This window comes from Pelobates fuscus, chromosome 2 (assembly GCF_036172605.1).
Source record: "Pelobates fuscus isolate aPelFus1 chromosome 2, aPelFus1.pri, whole genome shotgun sequence".
Classification (NCBI taxonomy): Eukaryota; Metazoa; Chordata; class Amphibia; order Anura; family Pelobatidae; genus Pelobates; species Pelobates fuscus.
In genome coordinates, this window is record NC_086318.1 from 132179272 (window position 1) to 132193530 (window position 14259).

At 38.7% G+C, this 14259-nt stretch overlaps 1 protein-coding gene across 1 annotated transcript in view; it reads left to right on the forward strand.

Annotated features, from left to right (window-relative positions):
* The first annotated feature begins 495 nt into the window (after window positions 1–495).
* The window catches only part of USP13 (ubiquitin specific peptidase 13), a 100132-nt gene continuing 86368 nt past the window's right edge, over window positions 496–14259 (forward strand). The window contains exon 1 of the mRNA XM_063442697.1: window positions 496–743. Within this exon, the coding sequence (XP_063298767.1) occupies window positions 633–743 (111 nt within the window). The 5' untranslated portion in view covers window positions 496–632. The remainder of the gene's footprint in view (window positions 744–14259) is intronic.

Here is a 14259-nt window from a genome sequence, read left to right on the forward strand (position 1 = left end):
CTACTTGTTTGTTAGTCCACCTATTGAATTAGTTGGTGTTTTATAAAATATATAATTATGTAATACTATAATAAAATATAATATAGTGTGTGTGTGTATATATATATATATATATATATATATATATATATATATATATATATATATATATATATAGACACACTCTCTCCTCACTCAGAAATCAGTGTAGTTACCATATGGGGGGTATAATACAGTAGATTACATTTTTACCCAATGTTTACTTGGAAAACAAAAAAGAAAAAGTAGATACTAGGGACACCTTAGAGGTATACCTGTGGTATAACTGTCTACACAGGTTTAACCCATTTTAACCCACAAAGCCCAACAGGAAACAGATGCGATGTGTGCAACACGCATGTCTACAATGATAACCAACTGGCCATGGCTGCGAGCAGTCCTATAAATATAAATAAAAGTTGGCTTCTATAAATAGCCAGGAGCACTGACAGCAGTTACCCTCCCTCTCCCCCGTCTCTCTCCCTCTCAGCAGCAGGACCCAGAGCTGGTGAGATTTGCTATTGGATTAAAATAGCATCAATCCGTCCTTCTCTGTATTGCCTGGGCCGCAGGGTGCAGCCGCAGCGTTGTTTGGGAGCAGCAGGAATGTGAAGATGGCTGCAGATCTGGGAGAGCTGCTTGTCCCTTACATGCCCACCATCAGGGTACCCAAGTCAGGGAACAGGGTCTACAAGACGGAGTGCGCTTTCTCCTATGAATCCCCTGTGAGTGAGCTTGCTTTGTGCTCTCAGCCCCCCTCTCCCCGTACTGATCCCCTCGCATGCATCTTGGTTTTAATCAGGCGTCCGAGTCATCACAGACACGTGAAGGGCTAGAGGAGCTGGTGCACTGGTTCTGCTCTTATTAACGAATTGCTGGGGTTCTGAACAGTCCCGAGTGTTCTATGGTTAGATTCCCACGTGGGTTGCTGCACTGAAACATAGTAACTTTTCTAGTAGACCCAGTCAGTCGTGTGGGGCTCCTTGTGCTAGCATAGTGGGGTGTCACAGCTGGAGCTGGCTGTGTTTGTTATGCTGTCACAGGCACATACTTCGTTTTAGAAAGCCTGTATGTATGGAGTGGGTGATTTTTTTAAATTTTTTTATTTTATTTAAAACTTTTTTTTTTTATTCCAAAACTGACAAGGAAGTCACAGAACAGTGCTGGACTGGCCTTGGTGACTAGAAAGTAAATGATTTCGAAGAAAATGTATAGACCATACGATTTTGGATTAGTATTTGGCATTGCACTGCTTTTTATTTATTTATAAAATGAGATTAATTGACTTTTGGTCCTGAAATTGTTTCATAATTTTTATATATTTTTTTTATTGAGGGATCATATATTTCTATATAAATGATCGTTCAAGAAAAAAATTTATCTAGTATAAATCCGGTAGGTTTATACATTAAGTATCTTGTTTGTTGTTTATTTTTACATAATTGCTGAATTTTATTATTTTTATTTGAATTTAAAAGTGTTATTCAGGTTGTGGCAAGGTTGGCAGTTTATGTCAAATGACAAAGGAGTTGCAAACATTATGCCAATAAAACAATAATTTGTTTTCCGGTTTGGCAATTTTTGATCTAAAATTTTTCTCCTTTTACGATTTACAATAGGAAAATCAAAGGCCTGACACTTTCCGTGGTTAAAATGTTGAGGTAAATCTATAAAAGCACTTTTAAAAACTGCAAAAAAGGTTGGCAGATACATATTTTGTTGTCATATATAAAACTATTATTCTTTAAACTTTATTTTGCAAGCTATTTCTTTATCAGTGCTTTTAGTTTCTGCATTTTAAGCACCCCAAATCTGGTTTAAAAGTGACTCAGCTGTCTGGCGTTTATCACACATGCTCGGCCAGTTATTTTTATCCCTACACTTCAGGTCTCAAGTGTCAGTCAATAGTTTAACCATCTAGCAAAATCTCACAGTTTAAAGATGCCTTTAGGTACCCATACAGCACAGTAACATTTTCACATCAGAGTTGTCCATAATATTTATTTATATTTCTTTCCAAACATAGATAAATCATTCATTATGGTAGACTGGGGCACTGTAGTTGTATAGGATCAAAAATGGGATTTTTTTTTTTTTTATATATTTTATTCATGTTTCTTTCTTAAACTCTGACCTTCCATTTTCTGCTCACCTCTATTCTGTCTTGTTTAGTGACTTAATCCCACAATAATCAATGTACACTGCACAGGCAATTCAGCAAAACAAACGACATAATCTTTAAATAAACATCAACAAAATGTGTATTAATTGGGCTTTAGCTTTATTATGAGAGGCTTACAAGATAAATATTTGAAAACCTTCTAATAATCATCATAAATCATTCATCCATTAAATACAACCTCAATTCATAACTTAAACAAAACTGTATTGGACCTACTGTAAATCTTTCATCCACCCCTTAAAGAAACACTCCAGGCTCCACTACTCCAGGCTCCGCTGTAGTAGCTATGGCACCTTGGCACCTTCTGTTTTTGTAAGTAGTAAAATCATTTTAACTGGTTTGACTTGTTACCTTGGGTCTGCCGTTTCTTAACTCCGCTACTTTGGTTGGAGAGATGGAAGCTTCTAAGCCTAAATGTACTATTGCTACAGCACATTGTTTGTTTGGGTTATGGCCCTTTAATGTGAGGAGACCTAGCCCCAACTTAAAAAGGCTCCCTATTCCCACCACAAATGCACACCCTCCCCCCCCCCCCCCCCCAAATAAAGTAACTATATTACCAAGACAAAACTCGGTCCTATATTTTTATGCCTCACAATGTATAATTTCAACACAAAAAAAAAAACACCACTTTTTAAAACCACAATGACAAACATTAAGTAAAAGTTAAAATAGAGGTCTCACTGGAAGACTCAAATACTCAACATAAATGTGAGTGTGTGTGTATATATTTCATTTTTTTTTTTAATACTTTATTTTGAGTTGACACCGTTACAAATATCAATCACACAAAGAAAGTAGGTTAACACATCATACTATCATAATGTATCTTAATACATCAGTATGTTCGTGTAACCTACATCTGCATCAAAGCTGTCTATTTTTGATTTTATAAAAGTAAAACATAATAATAGTCTAGAAAGAACTGTACGCTCGTTTGAGCTGGGCCCTCATCTACCTATTGTTCCTGTGTCACTGTAATTGTCTCATTTATTGTAAATTTCCCCCTTTCATAATATTGTAAAGCTCTGCAGAATTAGTTGGCACTGTATAAATACCAATAACAATAATAACTGGGAAATGCAGTATAGGGAATTTATTCCTCCACAACTTCTATGCTAATATACCCTGTGGTCTTACATTGAAGCAAGTTGTTTACCATATATACACAGTGTTCCAAGTTGTTGTGAGGAGATAGGAGAAGAGTGTATATATAATATTTCTATCTCTCCAGGAGGGATGCACTCCCCTATACATGCATACATTATGAGGGTACTGCTGGGGCCAATACCTACAAAATACAGTGAATGTGTGAGTGTTCTGATGGTCTGGGTGCCATGCATGTGCTGTTTTAACTCTGCAACTGAAAACATTGCTATTTTGCAGGAACAGTAATGTTACACTGCAGTGTTAAAATTCCTTTTGCCAAAATAACAGTGTTAAACTCCGCTTTTTCGATCAGATGGTCTCGTAGACCATTTGATTGGTGCAGTGTGGCAATTTTGCCGTGCATAAATACTAGTTTTCCAATGCTTTCCTGTGGAAAAACGCTCTCTCTCTCTGTCTCTCTCTGTCTCTCTCTGTCTCTCTCTGTCTCTCTCTGTCTCTCTCTGTCTCTCTCTGTCTCTCTCTGTCTCTCTCTGTCTCTCTCTGTCTCTCTCTGTCTCTCTCTGTCTCTCTCTGTCTCTCTCTCTGTCTCTCTCTCTGTCTCTCTCTCTGTCTCTCTCTCTGTCTCTCTCTCTGTCTCTCTCTCTGTCTCTCTCTCTGTCTCTCTCTCTGTCTCTCTCTCTGTCTCTCTCTCTGTCTCTCTCTCTGTCTCTCTCTCTGTCTCTCTCTCTGTCTCTCTCTCTCTCTCTCCTATAAACTCTGAATTTTAGCAAAGTAAAATTGAACAAAATTTAGGCTAAAATCGCTAATTTTTTCCAGGTCAACTGTTTTATCCTTGGTATAGGAATTTTTATTCACTATGATTCAGAGTTTAACCCCTTAAGGATACATGACATGTATGACATGTCATGATTCCCTTTTATTCCAGAAGTGTGGTCCTTAAGGGGTTAAGGAATACACCTGTCAGTAACAAGACCATACAATCTATGGCGTGTGTATTAGAGCGCTTTACAGCAATGTGTATGAGAGTTTCATAGAGCCACACTGCAATGAAACTTGTCCAAGCTGTCCCTATAGCTGACTAGGGGAATTGTTTCAGATCAGCTGTTTTAGCCTAAGTGCTGCGGTTGTGAGTTGTTCGTGAATTGCAGAATTCCACATTAACACAATAATGGGATACCTTGTGGTGTTTGTCACACAGCCTCACAGCAATAAATATCACAGATATATGAAGTGTGAATTAGGTCATCAGAAAGGAAAGGTAGGTCCATTTAAAAACTTTAAAAGCATCATTCAAGCATGATATGGGAGTACCACACAGAATAAACGTTGTCTGCCAAAACTGAGCGGGGTCACAAATCCTAGGCACCAGGACTAAATTCCTGGTCGCCATGGGATTTGTCAAGACCTGGTATATCAACATGTATAAAATAGCTGCAATAGGGCGAGGTGTTAAAAAAAACTTAGCAATGTTTGCCTTTTAATATTCAAATGCATGCTAATTTACATATTAATTTGACATGCTCTTTTGCGTTATGATTTTTATATTTATTTTTTTCCATTGTGAGTCTGCCCTTCTGTGCCCTTACATTTCTATGCTGTGAATAGGGCATAAAAAAAATTTGTTTAGGAAGGGGTCAGGTAGATTTTCTGTCTTGTTAAATTTGTCTTATTTATTCTCGGTGGGCTTTTTGTGTGCATTTGTGGTCGGAATACGGTGCATTTTCAAGTGGGGACTAGGTCTCCTCGCATTAAAGGACCATAACTGTTGGAAAATATTCCTGTCCTTGGTGATCAGCAGAATTACATGCCAGAATTACATGGTCTTGTAGTTCTTTCCAGAAAAAAAGGACAATGGTTTTATAATGACACGCAATAAAGGGGAGTCTCTGCGAGTATCATTATTTACCAATCAAATATTGACAACTATTAACTGAACAGAATAGACAGCTTGTGCTTATATCATGGTATGGGCATGAAACAAATTATTGCTTTAAAAGTCACTTATCTAGGGGGCATTACTCAGTGGAGACTTCTTAGAATAGGAGGATATAAATGTAGTAGGGTCAACTTAGAATTTTTTTTTTTAAGATGGTCATGTGCCAAGACTATGTATGTGACATCCTTGCAATGTACAAGGTTGTTCGTGGCATGATTCAGCCAAACAACAATTAACCCTATCAATAACCCAGACAACGTGTTGTAGCAATTGTATATTACCTGCGATTGGAAGAGTCCGGCTGTCCAGCTGAAGTAGTGGAGTTGTTAAGACAGATAGTCTCGTGTAAAACGCCAAACTACTTACAGTGGGCATCAGAGAAATCCTGGTACCATCAGCACTACACACTGGGTTCTAGTAATTGCGCTTGGATGTTTCTTTATTTGCTGAAACGTTGCCTGTAAAATTGTGCAGTCAGCGTAATTCTTTATGTCCTCTGAAAGTCTAATATGCTCATTTTTTTTTGTTGGGCGCACCTCACTACCCTCACTATCTCCCATTGTTTGGAAAAACTCAACTACTTTGAGTAGTAATAATGCAGAGCTCTGCAATATACACACACTCACACACAATGCTTTGTGACCCAATTTACTGTGGAACTCTGATACAAGTACCCAATGCGCACAGCATAGATTTTATCCTGTAAAGCTTTGTGATATTGTATACTCATTACTGTAAGCATGGGGGTGGAAAATCTGGACACCCAGGAACAAATCTAGGATAGTGGGATAGGAGCCCGAATTCAAGAAGATTTTGAGGGATCCGGTATACTTGGTAGGTATGTGTCATGCCCAGTGGATATTGTCAGTCATTGATATGTGTAGTGGATGCATGGAATGGCTATTCAGTAGATGTGCCATAATAGTCTTATGAGGTGAATTGTCAGATAAAAATGGAAGTTAGGAAAAAGTGCAGAAACTATTATGGTGCTACTATCACCTAGTGTGAATCACTCTAACACACAAGAATATACAAAGTGCAAATCAAAAGAATGGTGAGAGCACGCAATAAAAATTATGAAAAGTTTACCAATACTGATCTGGACATGTATCTAAAATAACAAAATATAAAAAGAGACCATAGGGTAATATTGTTACAAACAAATATAAAAAGCCATTTATAACTGGTCAAACTCACATATTACTGAGTCACTTAAAAAAGCGGACTCAAACTTAACGGTCTGAATGAATCCTTCTGGATGTAATCGATGTAATCAATCCAGGATACAGGAACAAATGAACACTTCTTTATTGATATAAATGAAATAAAAAAACAATTACAGAATAATGTCCTTAAAATATACCACGATGCGTTTCGGCAATAGTGCCTTTCTCAAGTGGTGCTGTCCGTCCATCTCCGTATGCCTCTCTTTATACAGGAAATTTTGGCGCCCTTCGTTGAAATTTCTATGTCTTCCAGTTTCCGTTTTCGTCATCTTTCGTCATCCGACGTCTTCATTGCGTCTCTTGCGACATGACATCACTCCAGCGACGTTTCCCGGAAGTATTGCTGGCGACATTTTAAAAAGTCCGATATAAGTCCAAATGCCAGTATTTGCCAGGTTCTTATAATTAATAAAGTGCAAAGACATAAACCTCCTTAGAAAAAAAAGAGTATAGAGAAAATATCAACAGAAGAAATTGAATTAAAAATGGCGCCTGCAATACTTCCGGGAAACGTCGCCGGAGTGATGTCATGTCGCAAGAGACGCAATGAAGACGTCGGATGACGAAACCGGAAGACGTAGAAATTTCAACGAAGGGCGCCAAAATTTCCTGTATACAGACAGGAACAGCGGAGATGGACGGACAGCACCACTTGAGAAAGGCACTATTGCCGAAACGCGTTGTGGTATATTTTAAGGACATTATTCTGTAATTGTTTTTTACTTCATTTATATCAATAAAGAAGTGTTAATTTGTTCCTGTATCCTGGATTGATTGCATTGATTGCATCCAGAAGGATTCATTCAGACCGTTACAGAAGTCCTGGGTTACAAAGTTTATCTCCGCTACGTTTAAGTTTGAGTCAGCTTTTTTAAGTGACTCAGTAATATGTGAGTTTGACCAGTTATAAATGGCTCTTTATATTTGTTTGTAACAATATTACCCTATGGTCTCTTTTCATATTTTGTTATTTTAGATACATGTCCAGATCAGTATTGGTAAACTTTTCATAATTTTTATGAGGTGAAATGTTTATGGGAAGCAGTGTTTACATCTTCTTGATGTACAGCAATTTTGTTTCATCCATACTCTGGACTTCTTCAGGGGAAAAGAGTTAAAGTCTGTGTAGCTCCAATCTGTGCATAAGTCTGAGCTACACAGATTTTAAGTCATATATTGTATGCTGCTTGAAATGATACTTCACCTTCTGGACATCATTTTGATGGGAGTTTCAAGTGGAGATTGGTGATAAGCTGTTATTCTTTTAAATCTTGTGAGTGCAAGCCAATACATAGAGGTATTTTATATGTAAAGATCTACTCTGTGTCCCATTTTTGCTTTGTTTTATATGGGGTTTTGCTACTTGGAAATCTGAGAAGAGTGAAGATTTTCCTGGTGCATGATTATATTTCCTTCTATCAATAGTTGTTTGTGAGCGCTATACTTACCAATTCCCACTTTAGACTTTTTATCATTACGGTGTTACATTATTTTAGTTTTTTTGTATTTATAGATACTGGTGTTTTATATGTATTAGGGTTTTGTGTTAACTTTTTAAAATGTTCTGTCTGTTGGTGTATGTAATTTGTAACATGGTTTGTATTTGTGTGTACTGTTCTTTTTATTCATAATAAATGCCTTTTAAGTTTTGCCTTTGTCTAATATAAGAATGTTACATATGAGACATATTGTGGTTTCACAGCACTGCAGGGGTGGGGGAGGTGGGCACTATAGGGAGCTACAGTGCCAGGAAAACTACTGTTTTTTTCCTGGCACTACAGTTTCCCTTTAAACTAGTGATGTAGATATCTTTGTTTTGGTTTATTTTGACTTCAGCTTGAACCTGTTGCAGTGTAGAATATCTGATCTCCTCTTATATAGCCAATTAGTGCTCTGACATAGCAAGGTACAAACACATGCAGGTCACATGATATTCTCTATTTAGAATATTGGTGGGCAGGGGCGTACCTGGAGAATTTGGCACCCGGGACGGATCCTATATTTGGCCCCTCCCACCCCCCCTTAAAAATGTAAAAAAAAAAACACCTGCCCATTTTTAATGTCTTTAGCACTGAGCAGTGTTTTTATTTTTATGTATTTAGCACCAAGCAGTGTTTGTGTGTTTGGATTGTAACAATTAGTCTGTAACAGTTTACCGGTGTGTATCCAACGTGTGTTCACCCCGCCGTCTCTTGCGGTTCATTGATTGGTCACAGAGCAGCCAACCCAGTTTATGATTGTGTTGCTGCTTGGACCATGTGACCGCAGGCTATTACGGTTCAATTGGGTGATACCCACGTGGGAGCGTACTGCTGCACTTGGGGGGAGTGGCTTAATCGCGTCAATCAGTGACGCCGTTATCTTTCAGAGTAAAGCCTCCCATACAGTATGCAGTCTTAAATCTGATCCCCTAAAGGATCCTCTGGTGACGCGGACTGTCATACTTAGTAAGACCTCCCATATTATACGTGTCCAGAACGACCCGTCATAATACTCTGACGGGGAATTTGGTACATAGACGGGTAGGTCGCAAGGTGACAAGTCCATCAAACCTACCTATGGCTGAACAAGCCAGGGTTAATGGTCCAATTGCCACAGCATCCTAGTAGTACTTATACCATTACTAGGACGTCATTAAAGAGGATCCTTATAACACATAGCCGTGTAAAAATGAGTGTTCCCAACATAAACAGAAAACATATAAACGAGAACCCTAGTGATGGGAGTATAATGGAGCCTGCTGTGAAGGAATATTAAGAATTACATACGTCTCTATTATTCTCCCTGTTTTGCAGCATGACAGGTGAACCTAGTAGATTTAGAAAAATACATACAGGAACTGTCAAATTTATGGTCCCTATATTAAATCTCACACTAGAGTCCTCAGTAAGCAAAGCATGCAGAGGGTAATATATACATTTACTTGAACAGTGACTGTATACAAGTGTCCTGCCTACTTACTATATGCATAGGACTTGTTAGGGATGTCCCTAACTATATATTACATCTAAAAGAGTGATCATAAAAAAGCAGTAAATGAGAAGCCCTCGTTTAGTCCAGCGGGGGAAAGGGTCTTCAGTCTATAGATCCAGTAGGACTCACGTTGTTTCAGTTTCGTATCCCAGTCACCTTTTCTCTGAGTCTGAGGGATATGCTCAATTCCCATAAACCTCAATTTTTTAGAGGAATTTTGATGGTGTATTTTAAGGTGACGGGATATGGGAGTTTCTAACGGTCTCCTAACTGAGTTAACATGTTCCCTGATCCGCAGTTTAAATGCTCTAAATGTTTTCCCCACATATTTGATACCGCACGAACAGGTTAGTAAGTAAATCACGCCCTCTGTTCTGCAGTCAAAAAATGATCGGACAGGGAAAACATCTGTATTGTTACTGTCAGTGAATTCCTTGGACTTTCATTCCATAAATTCACATGCGCTACAATGCCCGCATTTAAACGAGCCTTTCGGTAGATAGTTATTGATGCCTCTTTTCCTGGGTGCCAGGTGACTCTGAACCAGAGTATCTCGAAAATTTCTTCCCCTTCTTGCCGTTACTGAGGGGAAAGAAGTAATTACTTGTTTCAGGTGTGGATCCGACTTAAGGATCGGCCAATATCGCTTAAGAGAGTCCATCATATAGTCCCACCCAGCGTCGTATGCGGCGATGCATCAAATCAGTTTTTTGTCTCCTGATTGTGCATTCTCGTCAGTGAGGAGTGTGTCGCGATCAGTCTTAATGGCTCTGGTATAGGCCCTACGTAGGACCCTATTCGGGTATCCCTTTTCCTTAAAAGCTCTCCTTAGTTCCCAGGCTTTGATTTTAAAGTCCTCTGTGGACGAACAGTTACGTCTTAATCGGAGATACTGGCCTATTGGGATGCCAGCCTTGAGTGGCTGTGGGTGGTAACTAGTCCAGTTCAAAAAGCTATTTGTAGCTGTTTGTTTCTTGAACAAAGTTGTTTGCACCACTCCCCCTTCCTTTATTTTGATAGTGATATCCAGGAAGTTAATTATATTACCACCTAGCTCACTGGTAAATCTTAAATCAAAGTCGTTTATATTCAGAATTTTGACAAAATCTTCAAAATCCTTGGCAGACCCTGTCCAGACAATTAGTACGTCGTCGATGTACCTTTTCCAGCATGATATTGACTCAGAATATTTCCGTAAATGTGGCGCTTTTAGGATTTGATTCTCCCAAGTCCCCAGGTAACGGTTGGCGTAGGACGGGGCACACGAAGTCCCCATAGCTGTCCCTTTTATCTGTTGATAAATAATGCCATTAAATAGGAAAATATTTTTGGTCAGTACCATTCTGAGTACATTTGAGACGAAATCAATATAGAGGTTTGAGGACTGGGGCTCTTGTTCCAAAATGGCTTTGATATTGTCAATGCCCTTCATGTGTGGGATGGAGCTATATAAGGATTCCACATCCAGGCTACATAAGCATGCTTGCTCTGGTATGCATAGGTCCTTCAAAAAGTTTATCATCTGCTTGGTATCTCTTATGTGAGACGGTAATTTTGACACCATAGGGGACAGGATTTTATCAAGATATATATACTCAAGTTCTGAGTCAAGTTGCCACAGCCCAATACGATTGGTCTACCCGATGGATTATCTAGAGACTTGTGAACTTTTGGCAAGCTGTAAAATGTTGAAAGTACTGGCTGTTTGACCAGCATAAAATCAAACTCATTTTTAGTGATTACTTGGTCTATTAAAGCTTGATTCAACAAAGTTTTAATTTCAGCAAAATATTGTGAGGTGGGGTCATGACAAAGGATCTGATAGGTTTCCCTATCGTCCAAAAGGTGTTGTGCCATTTGGATATAGTTAGACCGATCCATAAGCACTATATTCCCACCCTTATCGGATGGTTTGATCACCAGGTCATCGTACTCAATCAGTTGTTTTAATGCCATTTTTTCTTTATTGGTCAGGTTGCTGAAGATTTTGATATTCTGATCTCCCAAGTCTGCTTTTTCAATATCCCTACAAACCATATCTAAAAAGACTTCAATATTTTTGTAGTCCTTCAGATGAGGGGTAAATCGACTCTTAGGTGCGAGGTTCGTGGTTGGAATATTGTCTACAGGGTCATTAGACCCTGTTCGATCAAGAAGTTCGATCAAGGTATCTAGGCAGTCCATGTCTGTGACTGTCAGTCCTAGGCTTAATGCTTTTACTTCTTTTTTGTGTGTGTGATACTTATGTAAAGCTAACTTGCGGGCGAACAAATGCAAATCCTTTGTCCACATGAATTTATTAAAAATTGGGGTAGGTACAAAGGATAGACCTTTAGAGAGTATTTTGGTTTGTACTTCTGTTAGGGTAAGTGAGGATAAATTTATAACCCTTAGATCACCAGTTACTGACGTCGGTATGGTCTCCGACCCCTGCCTCTCTGTGACTGTCTCGTTCTGGGACGTTGGACTTCGTCCGCCTGTCTCAACCCTAAAAAATCCACCCCTTTTCTTAATATACTTTTCGGTGCTGCTGGTACAGAGTTACTAGTTATATTGTCACCTTCATTATCTGTTGACTCGTATTCAGACGTGCTAAAATGATCTGAATCAATTCTAATTCTCCTTTTCGTCTGACGATAGATTTTGCCTGTCTCAAAATCTGAGGTGTCTCTTACAAATTTATGGTGTTTTTTAATTTTTATTTGATAAGAGAACTTATCCAGATTAGATTTGAGCTTTACTTCTAGAGTCTGGAACTGAGGTTCATCTTTAAACCTTTGAATGTTTTCAATCTCATCATCTAAGTTTTTTTGAATTTTAGCTAGATGTAATGTCTCATATTTACATATAATTGACATAAACGTGGTGGAGCATTTAGCTGCTGCGTCCTCCCATTCTTGATTAAAGCCTTCTATTTCAATATTCCTAGATGGTGGAACCAGAACTCTTAGTCCTCTAGGTATAATCTTTTTAGTAATGTATGTCTCCAAGGTTGAGATTTCCCAACTTGTTTTAATTTGTTGTTTGAAGACCTTTGTTAGTTTGTTAAAACCACTCTGTATATCTACTGGAGGTAACGTTTTAGGTGGAGAATTGGTAGAAAAAATGGCATCCGCATCTGAGCACCATTGTTTATGATCTACTTTGTTTGTAAGGAATGCCGCCATGGACTTAAATAGGCTAATTAATCAAGTCGCTTTATAATATGCTCTATAAAAAAGATGTTGAGGGCTAAGATTGGTGCATAACACCTGTATTGGGAAATTGTACGAAAAAAGTGAGAAAGCCCTACTAACTCCTCCCTGCTGGGGAATAACCCACAATTATAAACAACAAAAAATAAATAGGTGTGGAACCAAAAAGGTCCCAAATTGGGAGAGTTATAATAAGAAAGGAGTCCCTACCTTTAATAGTCCTAGGGATATAAGGGGATAAAAAATAGTCAGGAAGAAAAGACAGGGCACAAGGAATAGATGTGTAAGTGCACATGCAATTCCAAACAACTACTAAACAGGGAGATTGCCAGACCCAATGTGGTTGGTTCAAATACCTCCAAACTGTAAGGTTGTAAAAGTATGGGTAGATAGAGGACAGAGTAGAGGGTTAGGGGGGAGGGACACCTCCAAGGGGGGAAGGTAGAACAAAATCCCCCATACAAAATCCCCAATCCCAGAAAGGAACCTACTCCCTAAGAGAGGGTCCTAAAACTATTTTACCTCGGCACAGTGAAATTCACAAGCGCCTACCTATTACCGTTCCGTCTTCCTGGCTAAGTAGCTAAAAATACAAATTAACTTAACAAAACTAATCCATAAGTGCTACCTAAGTGAACAAACTGAACAAAATAAATAAAAATAAATGAAGACTCGACGCACATTTCAGCGTGCTAACACGCCGTCGTCAGGAGTAATAAACCTCTGCATGGCTTCATGCTCGTTTATATAGGGATTGTAACAATTAGTCTGTAACAGTTTACCGGTGTGTATCCAACGTGTGTTCACCCCGTGTTACAGACTAATTGTTACAATCCCTATATAAACGAGCATGAAGCCATGCAGAGGTTTATTACTCCTGACGACGGCGTGTTAGCACGCTGAAACGGGCGTCGAGTCTTTCATTTATTTTTATTTATTTTGTTCAGTTTGTTCACTTAGGTAGCACTTATGGATTAGTTTTGTTAAGTTAATTTGTATTTTTAGCTACTTAGCCAGGAAGACGGAAGGGTAATAGGTAGGCACTTGTGAATTTCACTGTGCCGAGGTAAAATAGTTTTAGGACCCTCTCTTAGGGAGTAGGTTCCTTTCTGGGATTGGGGATTTTGTATGGGGGATTTTGTTCTACCTTCCCCCCTTGGAGGTGTCCCTCCCCCCTAACCCTCGACTCTGTCCTCTATCTACCCATACTTTTACAACCTTACAGTTTGGAGGTATTTGAACCAACCACATTGGGTCTGGCAATCTCCCTGTTTAGTAGTTGTTTGGAATTGCATGTGCACTTACACATCTATTCCTTGTGCCCTGTCTTTTCTTCCTGACTATTTTTTATCCCCTTATATCCCTAGGACTATTAAAGGTAGGGGCTCCTTTCTTATTATAACTCTCCCAATTTGGGACCTTTTTGGTTCCACACCTATTTATTTTTCAATGTATGGGTGTGTTTGCACGTATTAGCATTTGAATGCAGGAGTGCATTTTTCTGTAGTGTGGTTTTTGAATATGGTGATGTTTTTTTGTAATGTTGACATTGGATGCAGGGTTGTATTTGTGTGTAGTGTAGGAGAAATGCACATATACATACATACATATACACACACA